The sequence below is a fragment of the Zootoca vivipara genome, chromosome 6, assembly GCF_963506605.1.
Source record: "Zootoca vivipara chromosome 6, rZooViv1.1, whole genome shotgun sequence".
Classification (NCBI taxonomy): Eukaryota; Metazoa; Chordata; class Lepidosauria; order Squamata; family Lacertidae; genus Zootoca; species Zootoca vivipara.
Genome location: NC_083281.1, coordinates 77,357,653 through 77,384,227, shown reverse-complemented (window position 1 = coordinate 77,384,227; position 26,575 = coordinate 77,357,653). Strand labels below are relative to the sequence as shown.

Below are 26,575 nucleotides of genomic sequence, written 5' to 3'. Positions count from 1 at the left end.
GCTTTAAGATTATTATTTTTCTTGAATGTTGCTGAGGGCTGTCAAAAAGGCTGCCGTTTGAACCACCCTGTCCTAGGATATACATTTTCCTTCGTCTCACTGAATCTTTCCCTTTTTTGAACCCCTTTTCTCCATTTCATGTCAGCCCATCATCTCATTTCCTTCTCCCTCCACTGTCTAGTTTCCTCTTGTGTCGTGTCTGCTTTAGCCTCCAGGCAGAATCTTTTGTCTACTTTGTTTTACATACAGTACCTAAGCCACTGGGGGGGGGGGCACTCAGAATAATAGAATTTTAGAGCTGGAAAGGGCCTAGGAGGTCATTCCGGAATTAAAACCCCTTTGTTCAACGGAGGACTCAACTGCAGCGCCCCTGACGGATGGCCATCCAGCATCTACTTCGAGGTGGGGAATATTTTCTTCAAGCCAAGGGCCACTTCCATTCTAGGCAACCTTTTCAGGGGCCACATGCTCATGGTGGGCGGGGCAAGAGGCAAAAGAGGGCAGAGAACAAATGCAAATTTTACCTCTGTATGAAGACTGGTTTCTACTGACATGAGACACTTACTTGTTCCAGAGCAGGAAAGTGGTATTTATCTTATTTTATTTGGTACATTTGCACCCCCCTCTTCCTCCACAGATCTCAGGGCTGCGTCTACTTTTATCCTCACAACAACCCTGTGAGGTAGGTTAGATTTGGAGATGGCGACTGGCCCACAGGTCGCCTGCTAAGTTTCGTAGCCGAGTGGGGATTTGAATTCAAGTCTCTGGGCAGCAGAGCTACCCCAAAACTGCCTCTCCCCCATTGGAAACAGCCTCAGGTTGAACCGAAACCCCTTCAAGCGGGGGCTCCGGACCCTTAAAAAAAGAAAAGGAACAAGAAAACATAGTTGGCGGTGTGGTCCCCTTTGGAGAAACAGAACATCAGGGGAGGGGGAGAAGGAGGGGGAGGCAGACGGAAACAGGAAGCTTCCCCCCCAAAAAAAATCGTCCTGGGCCACAGCAACCATATGTAAGGCACTTGGGAGGTGGTCATGTTCAGTCTTGTATGTATGCTGGACGAGGGTCCCAGTGCGCAGGCTGGCGGTCCCGCTATGCTTCTCAGCACCGAAAAAAGTTCTGTCTGTTGGTGTCTCTCGTTGGGCTCTCTTGGTTGTGTGCATTTGTGTACTGTATCAGGGTGCGGTAGATTACAGCTCGTCTTTCCCTAAAGTGGCGTCTTGCTCAGGGTCTTCTGCTGGGGCTGGTGTGGAACTCTTTGGCACAATCTCCTTCTCCGCCACGATCTCCTTCTCCGCCACGATTTCCTTTTCTGCCACCACCTTCTTCTCCGCCACGATCTCCTTCTCCGCCACGATTTCCTTTTCTGCCACCACCTCCTTCTCCGCCACGATTTCCTTTTCTGCCACCACCTCCTTCTCCGCCACCACCTTCTTCTCCGCCACGATCTCCTTCTCCGCCACCATCTCCTTCTCCGGAGGCAACTCTGCTTCCTCCGTGTTGAAGAGCATCCGCACCAGGTCGTCGGCCTGGACTCTATCCTGCGGTGGATGAGGAAGGAGACTTTGTTACGGGGGTGGGGGGTGGGGTGGGGTGGGGTTCAGGCTCTTGCAAAGAGCCCCAGGGATGCTCTCATTATCGATTCTACAACAGGGGCTCCCAAAATGGGCTGCGCCTGGGGCCTTCTGCATGCAAAGCAGGTGCTATGGCCGCTAAACTAGAGCCATACCCAAAGCAGCTGCCCATTGTGCAGGATATTTAAATGCAGCCCAACCAACAACTCACGTTTTGCCTGAAGGCGCATGAAGGGCCTGAGGCTCACAGGGTGTTCCTGCAAAATTGCTAGAGAGAACTCGGTGAGACCACTCCCTCTTGTGGTCCTGACAGGATGAAGGCATAGCTATATATCCCCCTCCCTGCCTGGGCTCATCCTCTTTCCACCCTTCTCAGCCATGAGAACACCTGCAAGTTCAGACTCCATCTTAAGCTAGACTTTAGCATGTTTTAGTAACTGAATTGCCACTGTCTGAACAAACCGAATCAATCTGTTATTCTTCAGGAGGCATACTGAGTGATTCGTGTTATTTTTACCCTTTACAAGACTGTGTGGTTGCTATTTTAAGGGGGAGAAAAAGGGGGTAAATAACAGGAAAATCCAGTCTGCCTTAAAGCATCCTGGATTGCTAACACTAAAAGGCTAACACTAGCCTATCTAAGCTTCCCTTTTAAACTGCAAAGGCATAGCACTCTGCTGAATGCACAAATGTGAGGAAGGAGGGGGTAATATCTAATAAATATATCCTCCCTTAGCATCTAATCACATCCCAACACATTTCTCCACAGGGCTGCCTGGGAAATTATGAATGGTATGGGAGGAGAACAAGGTGAGCAAACTAGCAAGCCTTTTGTAGAACTGTATCGTTGGTACACCCCTAAGAGGTCATCCATTCTAGCCCCGCGTTCATTGTGGGCTGCAGCTTTAGCCACCCAACCAGGTTAAACACCTGCAGGCGAGGAGAACACACCACCTCCCTGGGCAACTTGGCCTACTATCAAACAGCTCCTGAATATTTCGGTCACTGACCAGACTGCAACATATGCAACAGCAGAGAGCATACAAACATAAATCGATTAAAATTAAGCTCTGTGATAAATAATTCAGATATAAAACAGCTAAAACATATAAGCAAAAACCTTAATTGCTAATTTAAAACATAATTTAAAGCCACTGGCCTGGTGGAACAATCCCTCACAAGAGACCAGGGCCCTGCGAGATTTGACATCCTTCCGCAGGGCCTGCAAGACCGAGTTGTTCTTCCAGGCCCTTTGGCCAGGGTTCAGCCTGACTCATTTTCTCTTTAAGAACAAACACAAACGAGGTTTCCCAGCCCACTCACAGGTCCTTATAATATCAGCGGAAACAGTTGGTCCTGGCAAGTATTAACCGCTTTCAATTTTATCCTGAGGATTGTCATTTGTCCAGTCTGAACTTTAATTTTAATTTATTTACATTAATTTTGGGGTGCATTTTAATCGATGGCTTGCTTGGTTTTATGCATATTGTATTATTTATATGATGTTAGCCACTCTGGGCCCGGCTCCGGCCAGGGAGGGTGGGGTACAAATAAAAAAATATTATTATTATTTATTATACTTAGACATTGGCCATCTGATTCATTCAAAGCTTGACTGCTTAATCTTATAGCAGCAGCACAGAATTTAGCCGCTTTTAAGGTAGTCTCTGGTTCCCTGTCCTCTATTAAGTATTTTAAGTAATAATAATCAGTTCTGCTTGGGGGTTTGCTGCGTGACTGGAGTGACAAATATAGAGCGTATAACCTTGTAGTAATGACAACGCAGTAGGGCTTGGGTAGCAGTTTCAACTTCCTTCAAACCACAGGGGCATGTTCGCTCTGAATATGGTTTGCCTTCAAATCTGCCCTGCTGGTGGAAGGACATTAAATCCGGCAAGCGTAAAAAGCTCTTCTAAATTTGGGTATTTCTATTTTGGATAATGTCAGGGGGACTCCTTACAGGGACCCTCCCCCAGTCACCCTGACCAGCCCTTCCTTCGCCCAGTGATAGCGCTAGCAGGAGGAGGGAATGAGGAATGGACCGGAGTGGAGAAGGGGTTCTCAGACGTGTCAGAGCCTAGGCACCGACCCAGCTGGCCAGAGGGGGAAGGACAGCGCAGCAAGGCTCTGCAACACTCCAGCCAAAGGACGGGAGAAGGAACGCAGCCCCTTCCGGTGCCTGAATTGAGGAGCGCGCCCACATGCAGGGCTAGGGGAAGGCGCTTTGGGGTGCCCAGGCTTTTATGCTGGTCAAAAACACGACGGAAGCCATTGCCAGGTTCTGAATCGGACTAGGCAGTCATGTTTTCTGATATCTCTGCGCTGTAAATAATGTGCACAATAAAGCTCTTAAAGACAGAGCGGACTGGAGCGTCTTCACTCGAGAGTAGCCGCAACAATCCCCTGACAGACAAATACCTCGCTTTGGATAAACCCCTTCCCTTTATCTTTCATTTCTGGATACCTTGTCTTTTCAACTCTTGTGGCATTGCAGCTCAACATCCCCTATTTGTTGCTTAATTGTGGATTCAGCTTTTTCATATCCACATGTTATCAGAGCCCGTGGTGTTGAACCCTACGTTTCTCTTGCAGTGAGGAATTCCCCATTTTTGTTTCACATGGGTCTATTAAAGTTAAGGGTGCCAGAACCTACCGGGAAGTAAAAAGTAGTTTTAGCCAACAATGGATCTTCAGAATCCATTATCTGGGACCTAAGCAGCTCTTGCCATCTAGCAAGTACCTCCAAACGCTTAGCCAAAAGATCCGCTTCGATGCAGCGCCCCTACCCACTAGGCTTCCTTGCTCTGCCCTCTGCGTAACAACCAGGTGTTTTAGAAAGCACTTCCCTGGGAGAAAGGGCGGAGGCAGAAAACTCGAGGCCGAGTCGCCTGCAATGCAGAAACAAAACCCAGCAACCCCCCCCTTATTTTATTTTTTTTGCAGAATTTTGCACACAGGCCTGGATATGGGGGCGGGAGAAAAAGAAGGGCATGGCAGGGTTGAGAAAGGAGGAGTGCGGCAAAGCGACAGCCGTCCTACATACCCGTTCGCTGTGACGGGGGTCCAGGGTGAACCACAAGGCAATGGCGCAGCGCTGGCCCTTGGTCACGGCTTTCACGCCGTGCGGGTTTTCGGAGCCCGATGAGAAACCCACAGCCCGGCCACACTGGGGCTGGACCTCTGCCTGGAAACCAACAAAAGGGATCAGAAGACTGTTCTGATTTGAACAGCACACCCCAAACGTATGTACGTGTGGGTGTGGGTGTATGTGTGTGATTGGGTTGTTGTTTTCATTTTGATTATACAGTGGTACCTCGGGTTACAGACGCTTCAGGTTACAGACGCTTCGGGTTACAGACTCCGCTAACCCAGAAATAGTACCGCGGGTTAAGAACTTTGCTTCAGGATGAGAACAGAACAGAAATCGTGTGGCGGCAGCGGGAGGCCCCATTAGCTAAAGTGGTACCTCAGGTTAAGAACAGTTTCAGGTCAAGAACGGACCTCCAGAACGAATTAAGTTCTTAACCCGAGGTACCACTGTATAGTGGTTTTTATGTTGATCTTTTCTGTGAACCACCCCGAGACCTCCGGGTATAGGGCAGTATATAAATTCAGTAAATAATAATAATAATAATTGCTCCCGGCCGAGACAGCTGTGCTAACTGGAGCTGAAGTCCCAAACACCTGTCAGGCAGGTGGCCTTTCTAGGCCAGTAGGCACATTAGGATTCATGAACAAGTGGCATGCCCCCCTCCCCTTCTTGCCACTCCCAGCAGAAAGAATCTTGAGTCTTGAAAAAGACATAGAGCTGAAGGAGGAAGTGGGAAAGAGTGTCACTCTTCCCCACTTCCTCCTTCTTCCAACTTCCTCCTTCTATGGATGTTTCAGGGGAGACAAAGCTAACCACACTCACCACCTGGCAGCTGAGGGCCACTGAGTGAGTGGGAAGGAGGCTCAGAGATCTCATGGGCACTCAGGGGGGCAGTGTTGCATCTGTTGGTGAGCCCTGGTACAACTGCTAACACTAAGCGGAAGAGCCAGAACCAGGACTCGGCTACATTGGCAAAGAGAAACCACTTTATATGCTTTGGTTTATGCATTCTAACACTGTGACACCAGATGGCGCTGTGGAGTTCCATTTTTGCTAGCCCGATTTCTTATACAAAGCTTGCAATGCATTTAACTGAAAAGCTTCTTTGATGTGTCCAGATCCAATCATGCTTATTCGCGCAATGTACGAAAGACGTCAGAGTCCAGCACGGAAGGGGCATAGCCCCGCTGAAACGAATGAAATCCACTAACTTCAGTGGGTCTACTCTGAGCAGGGTGAATATTGGTGGCAATAGAGTTGGCTCATTTGCACCAAGGTCACACACAGACTGTGGGGTCCAGAAAGGATGACCTCGGGGAGGATTCCCTTCGCTCAAAGACAACCGCAAGAGCACAGAACACAAAGAGAAACGACCGACTCACAGTCACCGTCGTGGCATCCAGCTCCGTGAAGTAAAACGCTCCTCCTTCAAAATCACCGTTTAGGTAGAGAATAGCACTAGAATTAGCAGAGGAGGGGGGGGGAGGTATTATGTCAATGCCTTTCCTTCTGGTGGAGCAGAGAAACACACAAACTAACTTTCACCTAACTTTCAGTGTATCTGAAGAAGTGTGCATGCACAGGAAAGCTCATACCAAAATAAAAACTTAGTTGGTCTTTAAGGTGCTACTGAAGGAATTTTTTTATTTAACTTTCACCTGGTTCGTTTTGAAAGTTTCCTGAAAGGACCCTCTTCCCAGGGGCTGCCAACGTTTTTTGGCCACTGGGCTCATTTGCCTTTTTAAGTGCCATGGGCACTTCTATGGATCTGAGACTTGAAAAGGGGCACAGAGCTGGAGGAGGGAGAGGGAAAGGGCGTCACACCCCCCCAACTCCCCCTTTCAGCTCTATGTTCTTCATCTCAGGGGAGAAAAAAGGTAATTGGTATTTTGACACCACATGGCCATGGGGTGGGGCCCTCAGAGGCTCTACAAGCATTAGGGGAAAACCATATGGGCACCATTGCGCCCGTGGGCACCACAATGGCAATTGCTGCTCCAGACTCTAATTTGCAGTGCATTATGGAGCAAAGGTAGACTGTTACGGTGCAGGGAATATGCATCAGAACTGCCTACCTCTTTCTTTCTTTCCTTTTTTTTTAAATAAAAAGGAGGATTCTAGTCCTCATTGTTCAAGATGGAAATTGGAAACCCCGCCAAGTCCTTCTGAGCAGAAGGGGCTGAGCAAAATGTATGCAGATAGGTGAACCAAACATGTCCCCTTGGGTGCCAGCGTTGCAAGCCACAGAACAGAAAACAAGGTTGTCATATCTCACTTGGGACAGCCTATTTGAAGGTAAACAGCGTTTCCGTGTGCTGCTCTGGTTCAGCAGAAGCGGCTTTGTCATGCTGGCCACATGACCTGGAAGCTGTACGCTGGCTCCCTCGGCCAATAACGTGAGATGAGCGCCGCAACCCCAGAGTCGGGCACGACTGGACCTATTGGTCAGGGGTCCCTTTACCTTTATATCTTATCAACTTCTCAGTCTCCTCTTCTCCAGGTTAAACATACTCAACTCCCTCAACCATTCCTCATAAGGCTTATCTTGCAGACCCTTTATCCTCTTGGGCGCCCTCCTCTGCACATGCTCCAGCTTGTCGATATCCTTCTAAAACTGTGGTGCCCAGAACTGGACATGGGACTCCAGCAAGTTGCTATTTCAAGAATAACCTGGCAGAGGTTGGCCATCTATGTCTGATATGTCTTTCCTATGCTGTTCTTTTGACAGGCTGCTCATATATTGTTTTATATGGGTATTTTAATTGCTTTACTCTCATGCTGCGTAACGCAAGTCTTTGGAGCGGCTCTGAGGCCCCCTGGTGGAAAAAACTGGGGTAGACACTTAAAGAAAATAAGCAAGGCAGAAATCACGAAATGAGCCCAGTCTCTCTCTGTGTGTGTGAGAGAGAGAGAGTGAAAAGTCTTGCAGGGATAGAGGAAGTGAACTATGCAATCCTGCAACACCCACCCTCCCGGCTGATTGACCTGGCCCACCACCAGAAAAAAAGGGTTCCCCACCACTGTCCTAAAAAGGTGGGTCTTCAGGCAGCTAGACCTTGCCAACTATCTTAAGAACAGGGCGAGAGACTTTTGACCTTCCAGAGGTTGCTGGACTACAACTCCCACCTCACCCCTGACTGCTGGCCATGCTGGCTGGGGCTGATGGCTGCTGCAGTAGCCCAGCAAAACATCTAGAGATCCTCAGGTTCCCCATCAGCAGAGCAGCCACTCATGCAGGGACACAACACGCAGCCTCCTTTCCAGATGGTGCTCCCAGGAGCCTTTAGCCCAGGGATGAGGAAGCTGTGGCCCTCCAGATGTTATAGACTATAACTCCCATCTTCCATGACCACCGGGTGCACTGGCTGGGGCTGATGGGAGTCGTAGTCCAACTACATCTAGAGGGACACAAGGTCTGTGCCCTTCCTTAAGTGGTCAAAAAGCTGCTCAGGAGCACAACCACTGCAGTGCCTTGCTGTTGTCAGTGGAGAGGGAATTTTTCATCCTCTCCACTTCCCCACAGCCATTACCTGTAGTCCCGAAATGTGTAGGCTGGCGGCTCTTTGACACACACTAAAGCTTCTGCGTTAAGGATACAGTTGTCCACGTGTACAGGGTGGCTCAGATCTGCCCGGTCTTCCTGTTTATCTGCATGGAAGACAGGCAGCACTGAAAGTCTGCACCACTGCGGCCAGCCTGCCACACTTTGCAGCGAAGATTCAATTACCCGAAGGATCCGGCTTTCAAAAGAAAGCAACCCTTCACGTTTCCAGTCCTCATGGTGCTTTTGGAAAGGGCAAACTCCAGGCAGGCAACAGGCCTTGCGAGAGTTGGAGGACACATTCCAGCCAGGCCAGAAACACCCAAAGAGGGTGCGAGGCAGGGCTGGTGAGGGGGTGTGGCCTGAGGCAGGGTGTGTCTGCTAGAGGGCGTGCAGAATGCCCCACTTGCCTTCAATAGCAGTGCGGCACACCAGGTGGGAGTAAGAGAAGTGCAGGGGCGTGTCGAGGCGGAAATAGGACTCCATCACCAGCCGGACCTTCTCAGTCACATTGTAGTAGAGGTAAGCACTTTGCATGGGCACTTTGCCTTCCTGTCCCAGCTGCGGAGGCACAAGAGGCACACAGAGGAGGCTCAATTACCGGATAACAACAACAACAACAATTTATTATTTATACCCCGCCCATCTGGTTGCGTTTCCCCAGACACTCTGGGCGGTTCCCAACAGAATATTAACAACACAATAAAAGGTCAAACATTAAAAACTTCCCTAAACAGGGCTGCCTTCAGATGTCTTCTAAAAGTCAGATAGTTGTTTATTTCCTTGACCTCTGATGGGAGGGCGTTCCACAGGGCGGGCGCCACTACCGAGAAGGCCCTCTGTCTAGTTCCCTGCAACTTGGCTTCTCGCAATGAGGGAACCGCCAGAAGACCCTCGGTGCTGGACCTCAGTGTCCAGGCAGAATGATGGAGGTGGAGACGCTCCTTCAGGTATACTGGACCGAGGCCATTTAGGGCTTTAAAGGTCAGCACCAACACTTTGAATTGTGCTCGGAAACGTACTGGGAGCCAATGTAGATCTTTCAAGACCGGTGTTCTGTGGTCCTGGCGGCCGCTCCCAGTCACCAGTCTAGCTGCCGCATTCTGGATTAATTGTAGTTTCCAGGTCACCTTCAAAGGTAGCCCCATGTAGAGTGCATTGCAGTAGTCCAAGCAGGAGATAACTAGAGCATGCACCGCTCTGGCGAAACAGTCTGCAGGCAGGTGGGGTCTCAGCCTGTGTACCAGATGGAGCTGATAGACAGCTGCCCTGGACACAAAATTGACCCGCGCTTCCATGGATACCTGTGAGTCCAAAATGACTCCCAGGCTGCGCACCTAGTCTTTCAGGGGCACAGTTACCCCATTCAGGACCAGGGAGTCCCCATACACTTCCTGCCCCCTGCCCCCCCAAACAAACAGTACTTCTGTCTTGTCAGGATTCAACCTCAATCTGTTAGCCACCATCCATCCACCAACTGCCTCAAGGCACTCACACAGGACCTTCACCGCCTTTACTGGTTCTGATTTGAAAGAGAGGTAGAGCTGGGTATCATCCGCATACTGATGAACACCCAGCCCAAACCCCCTGGTGATCTCTCCCAGTGACCTGTCCTGGTCCCTATTCCCATTGTCTCACTGGCTTTAAAAATGGACCACTGCCCCAAAGACAACAGGTCCTGCACTCCATCTTCCCTGACCCAGGCACCTCGTTCATTTGTTTATTTCATGACATTTTGCAGAATCATAGAACGGCAGAGTTGGACGGCCTCCAAGGGTCATCTAGACCAACCCCCTGCAATGCAGGAATCTTTTGCCCAACTTGGAGCTTGAACCCACGACCCTGAGATTAAGATTCCTGTGCTCTACCAACTGAGCTATCCTAGGCCTGCCGCTTGATGGTACACACACACAGCAAAAACAGCAACCTCAATAACTGTTTACAAAAAAGACAAACGTTTATTGGTAAGAAAAATTAACGACAATTCAAAACTCCCCAAAAGTTGAGGGAACAAACGGCCACGGCTTATTATTCTGCAGTAACGTTGGGATCTAGCCGCTTTCTGTGTTTGTTACAGCCCAAACATCACTGAAAACAACTTCCGTCTGTGTCTTTGATGACAAAGACAGAGATTTACACAGGAAACGGGCCCATTCAAGCAATTCGTGTCTACAAAACTGCACAGTTGGAGGCAGCAATGCTTTTTTTTATACCAGCTTCTGGGAACTACAGGAGGGGAGAGGGCTCTTGTGTTCGAATCCTGTTTGTGGGTTTACCATGGTGCGAAGAGGATGCTGGACTAGGGATGCCATCGGCTTGATCCAGGAGGGCCCTCCCCTTTACATTCTTGTGTCCTGGATTTCCCCCAGAAGTCTGAGCCTAGATTTATGCTCTTTCAGAGGCTTACCTTGAGTGCTTTATAGACAGTGACACCATAGAAAGTCTCGCTGGGGGTGTGTGGGGAGGTCTTCCCACGATAGCCGTCCCCGGCAGAGGCAGCTGCCTGCGTTGGGAGAGGGTAGAGAAGATATAGATATATAAAACTGAACACACTCTCTCTCTCATTTTTTGTGCTACAATTTGTGTTTTACAATTTAGAATATTCATTTATACAACCTTAAAATAGCAATGACTTCCCTTCTGTTTCCATTGTTCATTTTACATAGCATAAATCCCTGCATATTTTATATAAACTAAACCCTTCTGTATTCCATTATTACTTCCATCGATACTTATTTAGACTGTTGAATTTATCTTAATGCTGCCAATGTTTTCAAGTGTACACAGTTCCCCTCCCCCATGTATTCAATAAACATTTTCCAATCTTCTTTTAACGAATGTTCTTCTTGTTCTCTTATACCATGTTTCTCCAAAAATAAGACACCGTCTTATATTTAAAAGGTAAAGGGACCCCTGACCATTAGGTCCAGTCGTGACCGACTCTGGGGTTGCACGCTCATCTCGCATTATTGGCCGAGGGAGCCGACGTATAGCTTCCAGGTCATGTGGCCAGCATGACAAAGCTGCTTCTGGCAAACCAGAGCAGCACATGGAAACGCCGTTTACCTTCCCGCTGTAGCGGTTCCTATTTATCTACTTGCATTTTGACGTGCTTTCGAACTGCTAGGTTGGCAGGAGCTGGGACCAAGCAATGGGAGCTCACCCCGTCACAGGGATTCGAACCGCCGACCTTCTGATCAGCAAGCCCTAGGCTCAGTGGTTTAACCACAGTGCCACCAGGGTCCCTAAGACACCGTCTTATATTTCTTTTTCCTCAAAAAACCACACTATGGCTTATTTTCCTGAAGGAGCGTCTCCACCTCCATCATTCTGCCCGGACACTGAGGTCCAGCACCGAGGGCCTTCTGGCGGTTCCCTCGTTGCGAGAAGCCAAGTTGCAGGGAACTAGGCAGAGGGCCTTCTCGGTGGTGGCGCCTGCCCTGTGGAACGCCCTCCCAACAGATGTCAAAGAGGAAAACAACTACCAGACTTTTAAAAGACATCTGAAGGCAGCCCTGTTCAGGGAGGCTTTTAATGTTTAATAGATTACTGTGTTTTATTTTTCTGTTGGAAGCCGCCCAGAGTGGCTGGGGAAACCCAGCCAGATGGGCAGGGTATAAATAATATATTATTATTATTATTATTATTATTATTATTATTATTATTATTTCTTAATTTTTTCCTCCTCCTGCCGCGGCTGGCATTGCTGCTGCGCCTATCACTATGTCTTATTTTCAGGGTATGGCTTATATTCCTTGAATCCTTAAAAATCCTGCTACGGCTTATTTTATGGCTACGTCTTATTTTTTGGAGAAACAGGGTATATGTTAGATCCCCAAGCTGCGTGTATTCCATCAGTTTATCTACTTGCACTGGCATGCTTTCGAACTGCTAGGTAGGCAGGAGCTGGGACAGAGCAATGGGAGCTCACCCCGTTGCAGGGATTCAAACCCCCGCCCAAGAGGCTCCGTGGTTTAGACCACAGTGCCACCCACATCCCTCAAACAGGACTCATCTCAGGCCAAATGGCAGAGCTTAAGAACAGGCCCCTCTTGGTTCAATTCCTGTGCATCTCCAGGGTCAGACAAACAGGTAAGGCAGCTGATATGAGAAAGAACCACCCTGGACCAAGACTATAGAGCGAGCTGCAGCCTCCCAGAGTATCCACAGTGCTGTGCTGGGACCCGAGGGGCAGCTACTCACATTGGTCAGCCTCTGCAGCGCCCGGCACTCCTCTTCGGAGAGAAAGCCGTCCACCACCACACGCTGGGAGCCGTTGAGCAGCTTGGAGTTCATGGTGATGCCAAGCCCGTCGTACACCAAGGGGCCTCCTGTGTGAGGCAACAAGAAGCAGTTGAGGCGTTATGGAACCTGGAAGCCCTTCAAGATGCTGTTGGACTCCACCTCCCATCAACCCTCAACCGATAGGGATGCTGGGAGGTGTAGTCCACTGTCCTCTGGGGAAGCCAATTGGCTCTGCCCTAGCTTTGGTTTAGGAGCTGTCTTCAAGGGCGGCCCCATGCATAAGACACTGCAGCAGTCTAACCAGAGAGGAGGCGGCAGAAGCTAGGCTAGAGGCATGTCAGGGGTGTGGCTCATCTTGATGTCACTGAAACCTGCATCGTCTCCAGTCAACATAGCCAATGGTCGAGGATAAAGGGAGTTGGGAGTCCTTATTATTAGCGAAGAATTGGAAGAACAAAGAATTACCAACGATAGACGAATGGTAGAAGAAGATGATAGAATTTATGGAACTGGCAGATTTAACCGGGAGACTCCGAGACCAGAGGGAAGAACCGGTGGAAGAAGATTGGAAAAATTTCAAAGTGTATTTAAGAAATAAACATATCATTGAAAAGAATTAATAGCAGTTTAGGAGGTACAGGGAGGTTGTATAAATAATATATGTTTAGATAAATATTGATATGGAAGTATAGTTATAAATAAGCAGTATGTGTGAGATTTTGTGTTATGATATAAGATAAGATATTGATGCTTTTGAATTATGGTGCTGGAGGAGACTCTTGAGAGTCCCATGGACTGCAAGAAGATCAAACCTATCCATTCTGAAGGAAATCAGCCCTGAGTGCTCACTGGAAGGACAGATCGTGAAGCTGAGGCTCCAATACTTTGACCACCTCATGAGAAGAGAAGAATCCTTGGAAAAGACCTTGATGTTGGGAAAGATGGGAGGGCACTAGGAGAAGGGGACGACAGAGGACGAGATGGTTGGACAGTGTTCTCGAAGCTACGAACATGAGTTTGACCAAGCTGTGGGAGGCAGTGGAAGACAGGAGTGCCTGGCGTGCTATGGTCCATGGGGTCACGAAGAGTCGGACACGACTAAACGACTAAACAACAACATCATAAGATAAGATTAGAAAAAGAATAGTTATAAGGTAAACAAGGTACAGTCGTACCTCGGTTTACGACCCGCTCGGGTTGCAAACACTTCGGGTTACGAACTCCGCAAACCCGGAAGTGTTTTCGCCGCGTGTGCGTTCCGCGCATGCGCAGAAGCGGCGCTCAGTTTGCGACCTTTTCAGGTTACGAACCGCGATCCGGAACGGATCGTGTTCGTAACCCGAGGTACTACTGTATAAGAATAAGACTTAGAAATTACTACAGAGGATTTACAATGTAACGCAGTTGGAAGGCACATGAGGAAGTCACAGTCACCAGAATTGATACAAGTTGAAGTTTTGGAATTTTTGCTTTTCTTTTTTTGTCTTTTTGTAGTTTGTACTTTTTGTATTTTATATTTCTTGTATTTTGTATTTTGTCTATTTTTTGTCTTTGTGTGTTATAAAATAATGAATATATTTGAAAAAAGGGAGTTGGGAGTCCTTATGGAGGGCTGCAGGTTCCCCACGCCCGAAGAAAGGGATTAGACCCTGCAGTTGGGACACAAGAGCTGGAGACACAGCGGGAGCCATGGGAAGAGACCCCTTTCCCCTGGCCACCGAAAAACACCCAGGCTGCCCTGTCACCTTCTCGCACAAGCTTGTTCATGTCCGTGGACTCCTTCGTCTTCTCCTCCACCAGGTTCTCAATCTCCTTCATGAGGTTGCCTATTTCTTCTGAGATGCGGGCTGCCGTCTCGCGCTCCACCCTGCAGAGAATGCAGAGACAGGGCGGCATCATCATCGGCTGGAAGGTCAACAGGTAGACCTTGGAATGGAGCCAATCGCCCGTCTGGGTGGGGGAAAGAGTTCCCATGCAGATGTGGGAAGGAGAGCCAGGTTCAAAAGCCTAGCTCCGAGTTATAAGGCAGCCAGGAAGAACAACCCAGGCAAAGACATAAGCAGAGAGCCAACATGGTGTAGTGGTTAGAGTATTGGACTAGGACCTGGGAGACCAGAGTTCAAATCCCCACTTGGCCATGAAGCTCTCAATGGGTGACCTTGGAGCCAGACCCTGCTTGGCAGCCTAAGCTACCTTGGAGGGTTGTTCTGGGGATTAAATGAGGAGGGGAGCCATGGGAGTCACCTGGGGGCTCCTTGGAGGAAAAAGTGAGATATAAAAGCATTTAAAAGGGGTGGGGGAGAGAGAAAGTCTATTGAAAAAGGCGCTCACTTCTGCTTCTCTTGCAGCCTCTTAGGTATCACCTCTTCCGGTGTCCAAGTGTCCTTAAAAACAGGGGGAGAGAAAAAGAACTTAGCACTAGGAATTTCCCGAAAACTTTCAACCGGGGTGGGGGGGTGGGGAGAGGGAATTCTGGGCTTGATGAGGTTCCTGGTCTCAGCTGCCCAGTCAATGTGGTCAGAAACTGGGGGTGATGGGAACTGTAATCCAATAACATGTAGCTACCCACAGATCCCTCCCCCCTTGACTTACACAGCCCCAGCTCTGTCACCTCCCCACCTCAGAGCCCTAGGCCCCACACTTTGCACCTTCCCCTCGCCTGCCTTTCCTTAAAAAAAAGGGCAAAATGGAGCGGGTGCCAGGCCGGAGGAGCCTCCTCTTACCGGGTCCACGAAGGGGATCCCAAAGACGTCGTAGGCAAAGAAAAGCTGCTCTTTCTCCAGAATGCTGCGTCTCCAATAGAGCTCCGCATCCTGAGCGGCAGGGCAGAAAAAGGAGGGCAGAATAGTCAGAAGCGGGCAAATCAAACAGATGCGGGGAACCTCTTGGCGTGGTTCAGCTGAAGGACCAGAACTCCCTCATTCTGGGATCTGAGATCTCCTAGGGAAGCCTCTCTCTCAATCCTGCCACCCTCCCAGGCGTGTTTGGTGTGAGAGAGGGACTTAGTAGCTGCTCCCAGATTGTGGAACTTCTTTCCACGGGGAGCCTAGGCTGGTAGGGGTGTGTTGAATTTTTTCAACTTCCGAATTCCAAAAAAGGAGGGGGCGCTAAGAAGTCGAAAGCAGACTTGGGAATCCGAAACATATTTTGGTTGAATTGATATACGTAATCTAGTTTTGCTTGGTAAGCGAAACGTGTGTAAAACTGCACAGAAATAATAAAAAATGACTGCCAAGCACTTGCAGGGATGTTTATGATGACCTGACAGGTAAGATTAAAATTATTTGGTTTCCCGAAAGCAGTTTATGTGCCTCTTCATCAAACATAGACTTATCAAGGTAAATGTTGTCCGATCACAAAAATAAAAGCAGGTTTGAATTCCTCACACCCCAAAGCCTATTTTTAAGACCCCACTCACTGAAGAAATCTACAAAAAGTAAGTTTCACTCCCTACTAGGACGTCCCCCTCTCTGCTTTCCTCTGGCTGGTAGGCAAAGACTTCCTTTTCTAATATAAATTGGATATACAGTAATAAAAAGGTATAAAATAAGTAACTGCAGAAAGGAGGAGAAGTAAGTTGAAGAAAATGCAGAATATGGATTGATGTAAAAATACCCAGCAAATATATGTAAAATGGAAAATAAAATAACATTTATCTAAGAATCCCTGTGGGGGGGAAATACTTTCTTTTCTTGTTCAGACAGGTCTTTGGCCACTAACTGGCCGTTGTGTTGTGGCAGGCCTTCTGTGTGTGTGTATGTGTGTTATGCATTCCTTTCCCCCCCCATTGTTGTGTTTTTAAAACGGTTTTGTTTTGATTTAGTGCTTTTTTTATAATACACTCACTTATTTAGTCTTGATATTTATTGTGTGCTTTTCATTGCACCCGTGAGCCCCTGCACCCGACCCGCCAGGACACCCACCTTTCTTGGGCGAACGGGCTTGGCCAGGTTGTCTCCCAGCACAGCTGTGTAGTAGGCCAGGTTCTGTTTCATCACTTCGTCGTTAGGGAAGAAGAGCAAATAGGTTTGGGCACACTCAATGGCCTTCTCGTAGTTGCCACCTGGAAAAGGGAAGAGAACTAGCCTAAGGACGTAAAAAGAAGAAGACGACCTGCATCTGGATCAGGCCAGGCACCCATTTGGTCCAGAGGGGACGGTTATCAGATGCCCCAAGGGGGATCCTGCAAGCAGGACCTGGGAGGAACAGCAACTGCTATTCAGAGGCATAGCAGTGGAGGGAGAATGTAACCGTTGTGCCTAGGGATGGAAAGCAGACACTTTGTGCTTTTAAAGAAGTGTCTTGCTCATCCATCCTAAGAGGCTCTCCATTATTTCCCCCCAAATAAGGAGCATCCTCCATGCTGACTTCTTCCATTTTTCTGGGCTCGAGTTGATAGAGAGTGAGGCCATCAACATGCCAACCGTATGCTCAATTGCAGCTTCCCTAACATAAGAACCCAGGAAGCTGCCTTAAACGGAGACAGACCATTGGGCTCATCCACCTCAGCGTTGTCTACAGTGACCGGAAGCCGCTCTCTGGGGCTGTTCGGAAAGCAGGTCTCTCCAAGCCCCGCTGAAGTTGCGTGCAAATGGGCACTCTGCCGCCGAGCTAAAATGCCAACCCCAGCACCCGTTACTCAGAGGTATACCACTCCTGAATATGGAAGTTCTATTTAACAATGGTGGCTAATGGATTTTGACCCGTCCTTTTCTTTCATTTGTCAAGTTCATAGCCAAGTTATAAGCAACAACAATAAGCACATGCGCGAAGCACCGACAGAGTGCTTCTGTGCACGCACAAAGCACGCTGAACGCTTCTGCACATGAGCGAAGCGTGCAGAATGCTTCTGCGCATGCGGCGGAACCCAGAAGTAAACACTTCCGGGTCCCCGAATATGCAACCCGAGAGTATGCAACCCACAGCGTACACAACCCGAGATATGACTGTATATATATATATAATAAATTATGGAATGGGATATATTTATTTGCTTATGTTGTTTGTTTGAGACAAAATTTATTGTGAGCCACATGATGGTGTGGTGTTGGACTAGGACCTGAAAGAGACCAGGGTTCGAATTCCCAGCCCGCCATGATCTTGTTGGGGGCTGGTCCCTGACATCAGCCTATAACCTACCTCGCAGGGCTGTTGTAGGGATTAAATGAGGGGCTGAAGAGCCATATATACCACCTTTTCCTTGGAGGAAAAGGTGGCGCATAAATGAAATAAATAAATAAATACATTCTTAAATAAATTGGTGCTGTTTGCATTTGCTTACATCATTAAGGCAATATTTATTGCGCACCATATGATGCATTCACAGTGTATTTGTAAATGCTTTTTTAAAAATGGTACAGCATTTATTTATTTATTGCTTACATTGTTTATGTGTGAGAAGCCCCAACTCTATTGGCCAGGGGTCAGCAAACTTTTTCCCTCAGACCTTGTGGGGTGCTGGAGTCGCCGAACTATATTTTGAAAAAAAATATATGAACGAATTCCTATGCCCCACAAATAACCCAGAGATGCATTTTAAATAAAAGGACACATTCTACTCATGTAAAAACATGCTGATTCCCAGACCATCCACGGGCTGGATTTAGAAGGCGATTGGGCCGGATCCGACCCCCGGGCCTTAGTTTGGTGACCCCTGCTATTGGCATTACACCAGTTTCTGAACTCTCAGAGTCCCCTGTTGTTTCAATCGCATTATTTTCTCTCATGTTTTAATTGTGGAGATTTATGGTGGTGCAACTGGTTCTTATACTTGCAAACCGCTTAGAAGCCTCTTTGTGTGTTACGAAGTGTATAGATTAACACATTATCTAGGCAAACACATTTATTGTATACTGTACAATGTGTGACGTGTTTTAGGTATGTGATATCATGAGGGTCCAAAGGATAATTTTTCCTGGAAAAGGGGCACAGAGTAAAACAGCTGAAGGGGGAATCAGGCCAGTTTCTTACCACAAAAAATAAGAACCATTGTGCCTGGACCTTTGCTCTCGACTTACTGTTGTAGTAGGCAAACTGAAGGTAGTTGAAATGAGATGGGAGGAAGTCCTCAAGGGGCTTCTCACTTCCGGTTTGAGATGCAAGTTCTGTGACGCAGCCTTGCTTGCAGCTCAACACTTGAGTGTAGTGATCTGGCAAAAACAAAGAAACGGCAAACCAGGTTTCTTCTTAAGAACAGGACCAGAGAGTTAAAGGGGCAGGGAACCTCCGGGTTGTGTGCCATACCAGACCCAGGGCAGCCCAAACCCTGGCTGCCTACCCCACACCTGATGTCATATGTGACATCAGGTATGGGACAGGAAAGGGGGTGGCTACAAGGAACAATCCTTAAAGTGAGCTCCTGGCTATTCCTTTGCAAACCTTGCCGCTCAATGCAGACAGGTTTGCCCCTTTGGAGCTGTGGTTTGGATTTAATTTTCTCAGACTGCATTAGCAAACCAAATCCCAGCCCTCTTCAGTATCTTTGCTCCCGAGTGGTTTTTTAAAAAATAAAATAAAAAAGTCAGTTAAGTCCAGTCAAAGGCGACCATGGGGTTGCAGCGCTCATTTCGCTTCAGGCCGAGGGAGCCGGCGTTTATCCGCAGACAGCTTTCTGGGTCATGTGCCCAGCATGACTAAACCGCTTCTGGCACAATGGAACACTGTGATGAAAACCAGAGTGCACGGAAACGCCATTTACTTTCCCGCCGGAGTGGTACCTATTTATCTACTTGCACTTTGATGTGCTTTCGAACTGCTAGGTTGGCAGGAGATGGGACAGGGCAACGGGAGCTCACCCTGCTGCGGGGATTTGAACCGCCGACCTTCTGATCGGCAAGCCCAAGAGGCTCAGTGGTTTAGACCCCAGTGCCACCCACGTCCCCTGCTCCTGAGTGGTGCAGTCCAGCCACAAACTGAATGGGGCACTTCAGCATTTAAGAGAAAATAATTCACAGAGTTTCTTTCACTTGTTCACGGCACTCAGGCTGCTAGGTGGGGCTCACCAATGATAGCTTGGAAAAGGTCCGCGTTGTACTCGAGGTAGTTGTAGCCTTCGTAATCATACGGCCCCTCGCAAAGGGTTCGGCACTCGGTGTCGGCGACCCAGTAGGCTTCTAGTGCTTTCTCCAGGTGCAAGACAGCCGCCTGGGGCTTCTCCTCTGTGTAGTAACTCACGCCCAGGCGGTATTCTTCCTACAAAAAGGGGGGGGGAGCATGGGAAGCAGTCAGAACTTGTGCGAGAGATGGGAAGCACAGGTTGGAAGCTAGTCCACCAACCTCCATCTTATCTAGACTGCACAAGGCATATGCTTGGAGGAATCTTGCTTTCTCAGACTGTATTATGGCTCACGGCAAAGACCCTTTTAATCTGGCTGGCAAAGCCTGCTGGAATAAAAGTGCCTCCAGTTATTTCTGGAAAGCGCAGAGGGTGGGTGCCTGTCGGATTCCCCAGAATGGGGCACCCACCTTGGAGGCCCTTGCTGCAGGTCAATGTGGAGAGGGCTCCTGGGATCTTTGAAACCAGAAGGAGATACATAAGGGAGCAGGCCGTCTCTCAGGTGTACAGTAAGAAGCACAGTGGCTTGTACGTCAGTGTCTCGAACTTGGCCCAGTTGCAGTTTGGCCACCAGTGCGAATCCCACAATCAAGGTGTTATATGCTGGCAGTAGTTTGGCTTGACAAGCAATGTAGCTGCTCTGGTCTGGACCAGCTCACCCCATTGCTCCCGCCACTGGGCAGAGAAGTCGAGCTGCAATGCTTCGGGGAGAACCCTGGCTCTTGCAAGAACCGGGACGTTCCGGCAATAGAAGGGGAGTGGGCCGGCAGCAATTGCTGTTTCGCCTCAGGTGGTGAAACAGGATGGGTCATCTCTAGGCCCTGTGGCGGGAATTTTCCAGTCAGGAACCCAAGCAACTGCTGTGGAGACCTCCAGTCTTATGGTGGGAATGACTGTGTTTGAACAATGAGGGATGCTGAAGATTTGTTTTTTTTTGTGGTGAGGGGGAGGGTTCTGCCTCCCCTCCTCCTCACAGGTGTCCCCAGGTTTCAGGCCTGGGCAGGATTGAACCCTGACACCTACTTGCTAAGTCTCCTCTGCAAAGCCACACACACACACACACACACACATGGTCCACAGAAAGACCAATTTGGAGACCACATTTGTGGCTCAAAATGTGGAATTTCTGTAGCCCAGGCTAGATTCTGGACCAGCTTAGGCAGCAATTCATAGGCAGAATCAGAGGAGCCAATTTGAATAAACTATTGGGGGGGGCTGGTGCGCCCCACCCCTCCTAATCGATGATATGATGTGGTGCACGCACACCATTTGAATGGCAATGCCCATCAACTTGGGCGTGGGGGGGGGGCGTGGGACGGTCCCCTCAAATATTTTATTTGGGGGGCTGGAGATCCCCCAGGCCCTAGGAGTTGGCTCCTGTGGGAAGAATATGGACCCCCTCTGTGCATGTGTGTTGGGGGGAGAATCTGGGCACGGGTGACGTACAGTGGCCAATGGCGTTCTCACCATGTGTGGCTTGGCCTCCAAGTCCACAAAGTCAGAGTCTTTGACGCCAGCCATCATCTGGTAGTAGTCCAAGTTCTGCCGCATCTCCATGTGGCTGGGGTTGGCCACAAAGAACGTGTGGGCTGCGGCCACGGCTTTGTCAAGCTTGTTGATCTGAGGGAGGGAGGAATAAAGACAGTGTTGAGTGCATGAGATGAAACCTGGTGGACCAAAGGTGGGGAGCCTTTCACAGCCTGGGGGTCCCATTCTGTTTGAGCCAAACCTCTGTGGGGTGGGGTGGGGTATGCTAGTAGTGAGCACCGAAGTGAGCGAAGCATTGAAAATAATGATGATGATGATTAGGTGTCTCAAAGTGCACAACAAACTCAGACATTAAGATCAGATGGAAGCACACCAGCAAACAAATCTGAAATACGCGTTCTTTTTAAAATATGTATCTTGCACAAGTTCTCCCTGTTGTTGTTGTTGTTGTTGTTTAGTCGTGTCCGACTCTTGGTGACCCCATGAGCACGCCAGGCACTCCTGTCTTCTACTGCCTCCCCCAGTTTGGTCAGACTCATGTTGGTAGCTTCAAGAACACTGTCCAACCATCTCGTCCTCTGTTGTCCCCTTCTCCTTGGGCCCTCCATCTTTCCCAACATCAGGGTCTTTTCCAGGGAGTCTTCTCTTCTCATGAGGAGGCCAAAGTATTGGAACCTCAGTTCTCCCTACCCCCCCCCTTTAAAAAATGAGCATGAAAACAGCCAAGTCACATCCAAGTGACCCTCCCAATTAAAACCCAAGAGCCTGGGCAGATAAAATGTTTTACTTTTGTATACCAGTCCAGTTTCTACACATGCAGAGGTGTTGAACCTGAGATTACCAAAACTGGAACAACAAGCACTGCTGTTTGAGAGTTTCAGGGCCAGCCAGAGACATCGTGCTGCCCGAGGCAGAAAAGGCTGCCCCTCCCTCAACACCTTCTAGCACCATTCAAAGCCAACCAGAGGGTCAGCTGAATTTTGCACCAACACTGGTGAAGCTGGAGTCACCTCTGTGGCAGAACTTTTTACTCTGATGGCCAGCAGGTCACACTGTCTGCCATCCCTGAACAGCCAAGAAAACCCACCAAGGTTTTCCCACCAAATTGCTTGTGTGGATACTGCAACATGTCATAATGTGTTAGCAGTGAATTTCTAATGGACAGTCCACACACATCGTTCTGCTTTATTCACTGCTTCCCCAGAGTTAACCCATTATTGACATCTGGAGGGGCAATTCTGGAGCTACAGCACATCAAAGCAGGAAAAGAAAGGATGAGATTTGTTATGGCCACTCCATTCAAGTTCGCTGAGAGATGAAATGCTTCCAACGTTTCTGCTTTAGAAGTCATCTTAAAGAAGCCAGGTCCCTCTTGAAGGAACTCCCCTATTTCTTAATAAAAAATTTCCTGTTGCTGGGTTTTTAATTGGTTTTATTACTTGGAAAATGATCCATATATTTTAATTTTAAAAAGATATACATATATATCTATTAAAGGGCTTTTGGAGTCAAAACCTGATTGCTGCTGTTATTAATGCCTGTTGCTGTTTTAATGCATTGTGTTTTCTAAAAGCAATAAAGCGTCATTGGGGGGGGGGGAACCCAAGAACCTGAACATTTGCGAAAAGATTCCAGCAGGCAGTTTTGGAACACGCATCAATCGGAAAAGAAGGCGTGTGTCTGTGCAACGCATCTAACCATCATGAGCACAGCTTTGCACGAACGCACAATGAAAAGGATTTCTGGCGAGGGCCCCCCCCCCAAAAAAAACTAACAGGAAGACATGCAAACACCCCACAAGCAGTTCACTGTGAAGGCAGGGCAGCCAACTAAGGCACAGAGATCGTGCTATCCAATAGATAGGAATAGCAGAAGGATTAAACTGTGAGTTTTTGCCTTTTAAGAATGGAGAGAGCTTAGGAATCCGCCAGAGAGAAGCCAACAGGGTTTTGGTGGCGGAGAAAGGGAGCCGGGCTCTTTCCATATTTGCTTTCTCAACTCTGTTGAAAGGGCTCTGAAACCTGAGACCACGGGGGAGGGCCCCCCTCTTTTTCTTGTTCCTGCGCAACCCCTCTATGGACGTGGCACACCGCCCCTCCTAAGGAAGTAGGGAGGAGAGAGAGACGAGAAAGGAAGGGCTGAACTTCTGGCCGCAGGGGAAGGAGCAGGAAAACGCTTTCTAAGTGGCTGGAGTGAACATGTGGCAGTCAAATGGATGGAGACTATAAGAGAGACAGGCATGGGTCAACTCTTCAGAACTGGAAATGCGATTAAAGGCAAAACCCTTTCTGCAAATACTGTCCCTGAATCCAGGCAGCTCAAACTCACCAGCTCCTCCATCTCTGCTTTGTTCTTTTCAGACATTGCAACCGAGACCCAGGGCTTTCTACAAGGCTGCTTCCTAAGTATTCCTTCATTTTCCAATTGTGCCACAGGAAATCTGGAACAACCTCAGATTTCCAGTGGCAGATTCAGTTGTCCAACTTTCCCCCAGACTTCCAACAAAGGGGAGATACTTCCAGGACTCGGACAAAGTCCAGGCATTGGTCAATGGCATTGCAACTGACCCAGCCATGGGTGCATGAGGCAAAAGAGAAAGCCCATAGGTTCATCCACGGGGGCAGCAGCAGCGGGATTGGGGCTGAAATGCAATGGCAGGTCCAGCCCTAAGCATGGATGTGAGGCAGACCTGATGCATGCTGGACCAGGCTAGTGGCCCACCTGGTTCAGCATCCTTCTGTCACAGCGACCAACCAGAAGTCCCAATGAGAAGCCTGCAAGCTAGACCGGAGGGCAACAGCGCTCTCCTTGCTTGCAATGATTGCCAGCAATGGCAAAACGATTTCTCCGATAATGGATGCTTTTCGAGATGCAGATGGTGCTGTTTTTTACTTGCTCCCAGTGTGATCATTTTCGCCCACAGCTACAGTTTATGACACAGATGCGATTATAATATGTTCAACCTCTGCATGGCACTTTTAAGCGCTCGGCATATTTCACATGCACTTATCTAGCTGTAATCCTTACGAGCTTGCAAGATAAACCGATATTATGATACCCAATTTTGCAGGCGGAGATGCGGAAGAGAGTGCAGCTTTTCAACTCTGTCTCTTAGCCATTTTGCAGTTTCTATTTTCTTTCTCTCTCCCTCCTCCAGTCTCTGTACCTGTAGCCTGGTTTCTCTGTTTCTTTCCATCGAACCTCTTTAACGTTTCTTCGACCTGAATGATGCCAGACGGCAGGGAAGTGTTTTCTCTCCTGCCAGGACTGCCTAGTGCAGGGGTGGGGACTCCTCTTCAACCAGGGAGCCACATTCCCTTCTGGTAAATCTTATGGGGGCCACATGCTAGTGATGAGGAAAACCAGAGGCAAAAGTGGGCAGAGCAACCAATTAATTTCGTGTAGTAGGCAAGCTTATGTGTATATATATATATATACACACACACCTCATCGCCCATCCATGCAAGCAAGAGGCATAACTACGGCACGTCCCAACCAAGCAAAGTATCTGGAGTGCAAAGCAGAGCCATTGAAAGGCCTGGGGAGATTTCTAAGAGCCAAATAAATGGCCCTGGTGGGCCATATTTGACCTCCTGTCCTAGCCAATGAGAGCTGTCTCTTTCAGGTCATGCTGGATCAGACCAAACTTCAACATCCTGTTTCCCCACTCTGGGAAGCCCACCAGCAGGGCATGAAAAAAAAAAAATTTTGTGGTAAACTGCCTCTGAACCTAGAGGTTCAACAGAGGCATTTCGATTAGTGGCCACTGACCTTTTTCTTTCAAAAGCCCACCAAGTGGCAGTGAGGCCCATAGGCACAAGCCCTTCTCTCAAGCTTTTTCCCCCTTTCTATTCTCTTTGTTTCCCTTGTTTCTCAATTCCATCTCTCCAAATTATCCCATCGCTGTATCTTCAAAATAGAAAACTTTGAGGGCTCCTCTTCAAAGGAGATTCCTTGCCAAATCAGATTGCCCAACAATCTGTCTCCAGAAATACTGCATGGAAGCTCACAAGCGTGGTGAGAGAGACTGCCATCGCTATTTAAGTCCCACCATAAGAGAAGGTATACTGCTCTGAACTGGGGAGGCTTTGATTTAGCTACCACAAATGCTCGTGGCATTTGTATTGTGTCCTGAACTTGCCATCGTTTTAGGTCACTGAAAGGCCACACAGCTTACTGTTCAAGAAGGAAAACAATTTCTCGCCCTGCATGCCTACTCAGAAGTAAGCACCACCATGTTCAGTGAGGCTTAAAGTGGCCGTGGTGTGGAGACAGCACAATTTTGGACATGAATATTAAAATCAAAGTGAATGTTGGAAGATCAGGGATAGACAAAAGAAAGTACTTCTTCAGACAGTGCATGAACTAATTCAGAGGCAGTGATGGCCTTCAACTTAGACTGCTTTAAAAGCAGATTAGCCAAACTAAGGCTATCAATAGCTACTAGCCCTGACGGCTATGTTTCTACCTCCACTGCTGGAGGAAGCAATGCTTCTGAATATCAGTTGCTGGAAACTACAGGAGGGGAGAGTGGACATGGACTACTCAGGGCCTGCTTGCCAGTTTCCATGGTACGGAATTGTAGAATTGTAAGAGTTGGAAGGGACCCCGATTGTCATCTAGACCACCCTCCTGCAAAGCAGGAATCTTCTGTCCAATGTGGGGCTCGAACCCACGACCCTGAGATTAAAAGCTGTCCCAGTAGGCATCTGTTGGCCACTGTGAGAACAGTATGCTAGACTAGATTTGAGCTCTTCCAACACCTACAAACGTTTGCTAAAACTGAATTCAACTTAACTCGACGGGACCTACTTCCCGGGTAAATACGCAGAGAGGATTGAGACGAAACGAATCCAAACCAAGCTGGATAGATCCCCCCGGAGGGGCTCCCGTGACTCCTTTCCTCCCAGAGAAGGCCCCGATCCATTTGAAAAGATCCCTCCCCCCCATCCTATCGCCGTCAGTCCCCGATCCAAGTGAACAGGCTACCTTGAAATAAGCCACTTGGAGATAGTTGTACGGACTGCGCTTGCGGAACTCCAGCTCCGTCTCCTCGCCGAGCTGGTAGCGGGAGGTGCCGTCGGGGAGGCACTTGCGGAGGCAGCCGGCGCGGCGGAGGAGCTGCCCGAAGAAGCGGAGGTCGTCCAGCGGGCGCCGCTCTCCTACGGCGGGAGGCGCCGGGTGCTGCTGTTCGTCCTCCGCCGGGCGAGGCGGGGCTCCGTCGGTGCTGTTGGCAGCGCAGCGCAAGCGGCACTGGATCAGGCGCGCCCGGTGCGCCTTCCGCGCCCGCAGCGCCCTCTCCATATGCAGGATGACGGCGCTCCAGTCCCCGCGGGCGTAAGCCTCCGTGCCCGCCGCCAGCAGCAAGTCCGCGGGCAGCGAGGAAGGGTCCGCCTCGGCCCCGACGGCAGGGACGGAGAGCTGTGCCCCCAGCAAGTCCGCGGGCAGCGAGGAAGGGTCCGTCTCGGCCCCAACGGCAGGGACGGAGAGCTGTGCCACCAGCACCAGGAGCCCAAAGAGGGGCCGCGCAAGCAGCTCCCGGGGCGCCATCGTGGCTCGCTTGCCGGCTGCGAAGGGGCGCACAG

At 49.1% G+C, this 26,575-nt stretch overlaps 1 protein-coding gene across 1 annotated transcript; it reads right to left on the bottom strand.

Annotated features, from left to right (window-relative positions):
* Positions 1 to 26,575, bottom strand: P3H1 (prolyl 3-hydroxylase 1). Its single transcript, XM_060276156.1, has 15 exons — positions 25,980 to 26,575; positions 20,970 to 21,122; positions 19,450 to 19,639; positions 18,466 to 18,597; positions 16,372 to 16,511; positions 15,172 to 15,261; positions 14,780 to 14,832; positions 14,194 to 14,315; positions 12,407 to 12,534; positions 10,611 to 10,706; positions 8,614 to 8,764; positions 8,193 to 8,310; positions 6,045 to 6,120; positions 4,615 to 4,755; positions 1 to 1,538 (listed from the first exon to the last, which is right to left on the bottom strand). Exons 1-15 carry the CDS (start codon positions 26,538 to 26,540, stop codon positions 1,188 to 1,190), a joined length of 2,502 nt encoding a protein of 833 aa, XP_060132139.1. The 5' UTR covers positions 26,541 to 26,575; the 3' UTR covers positions 1 to 1,187.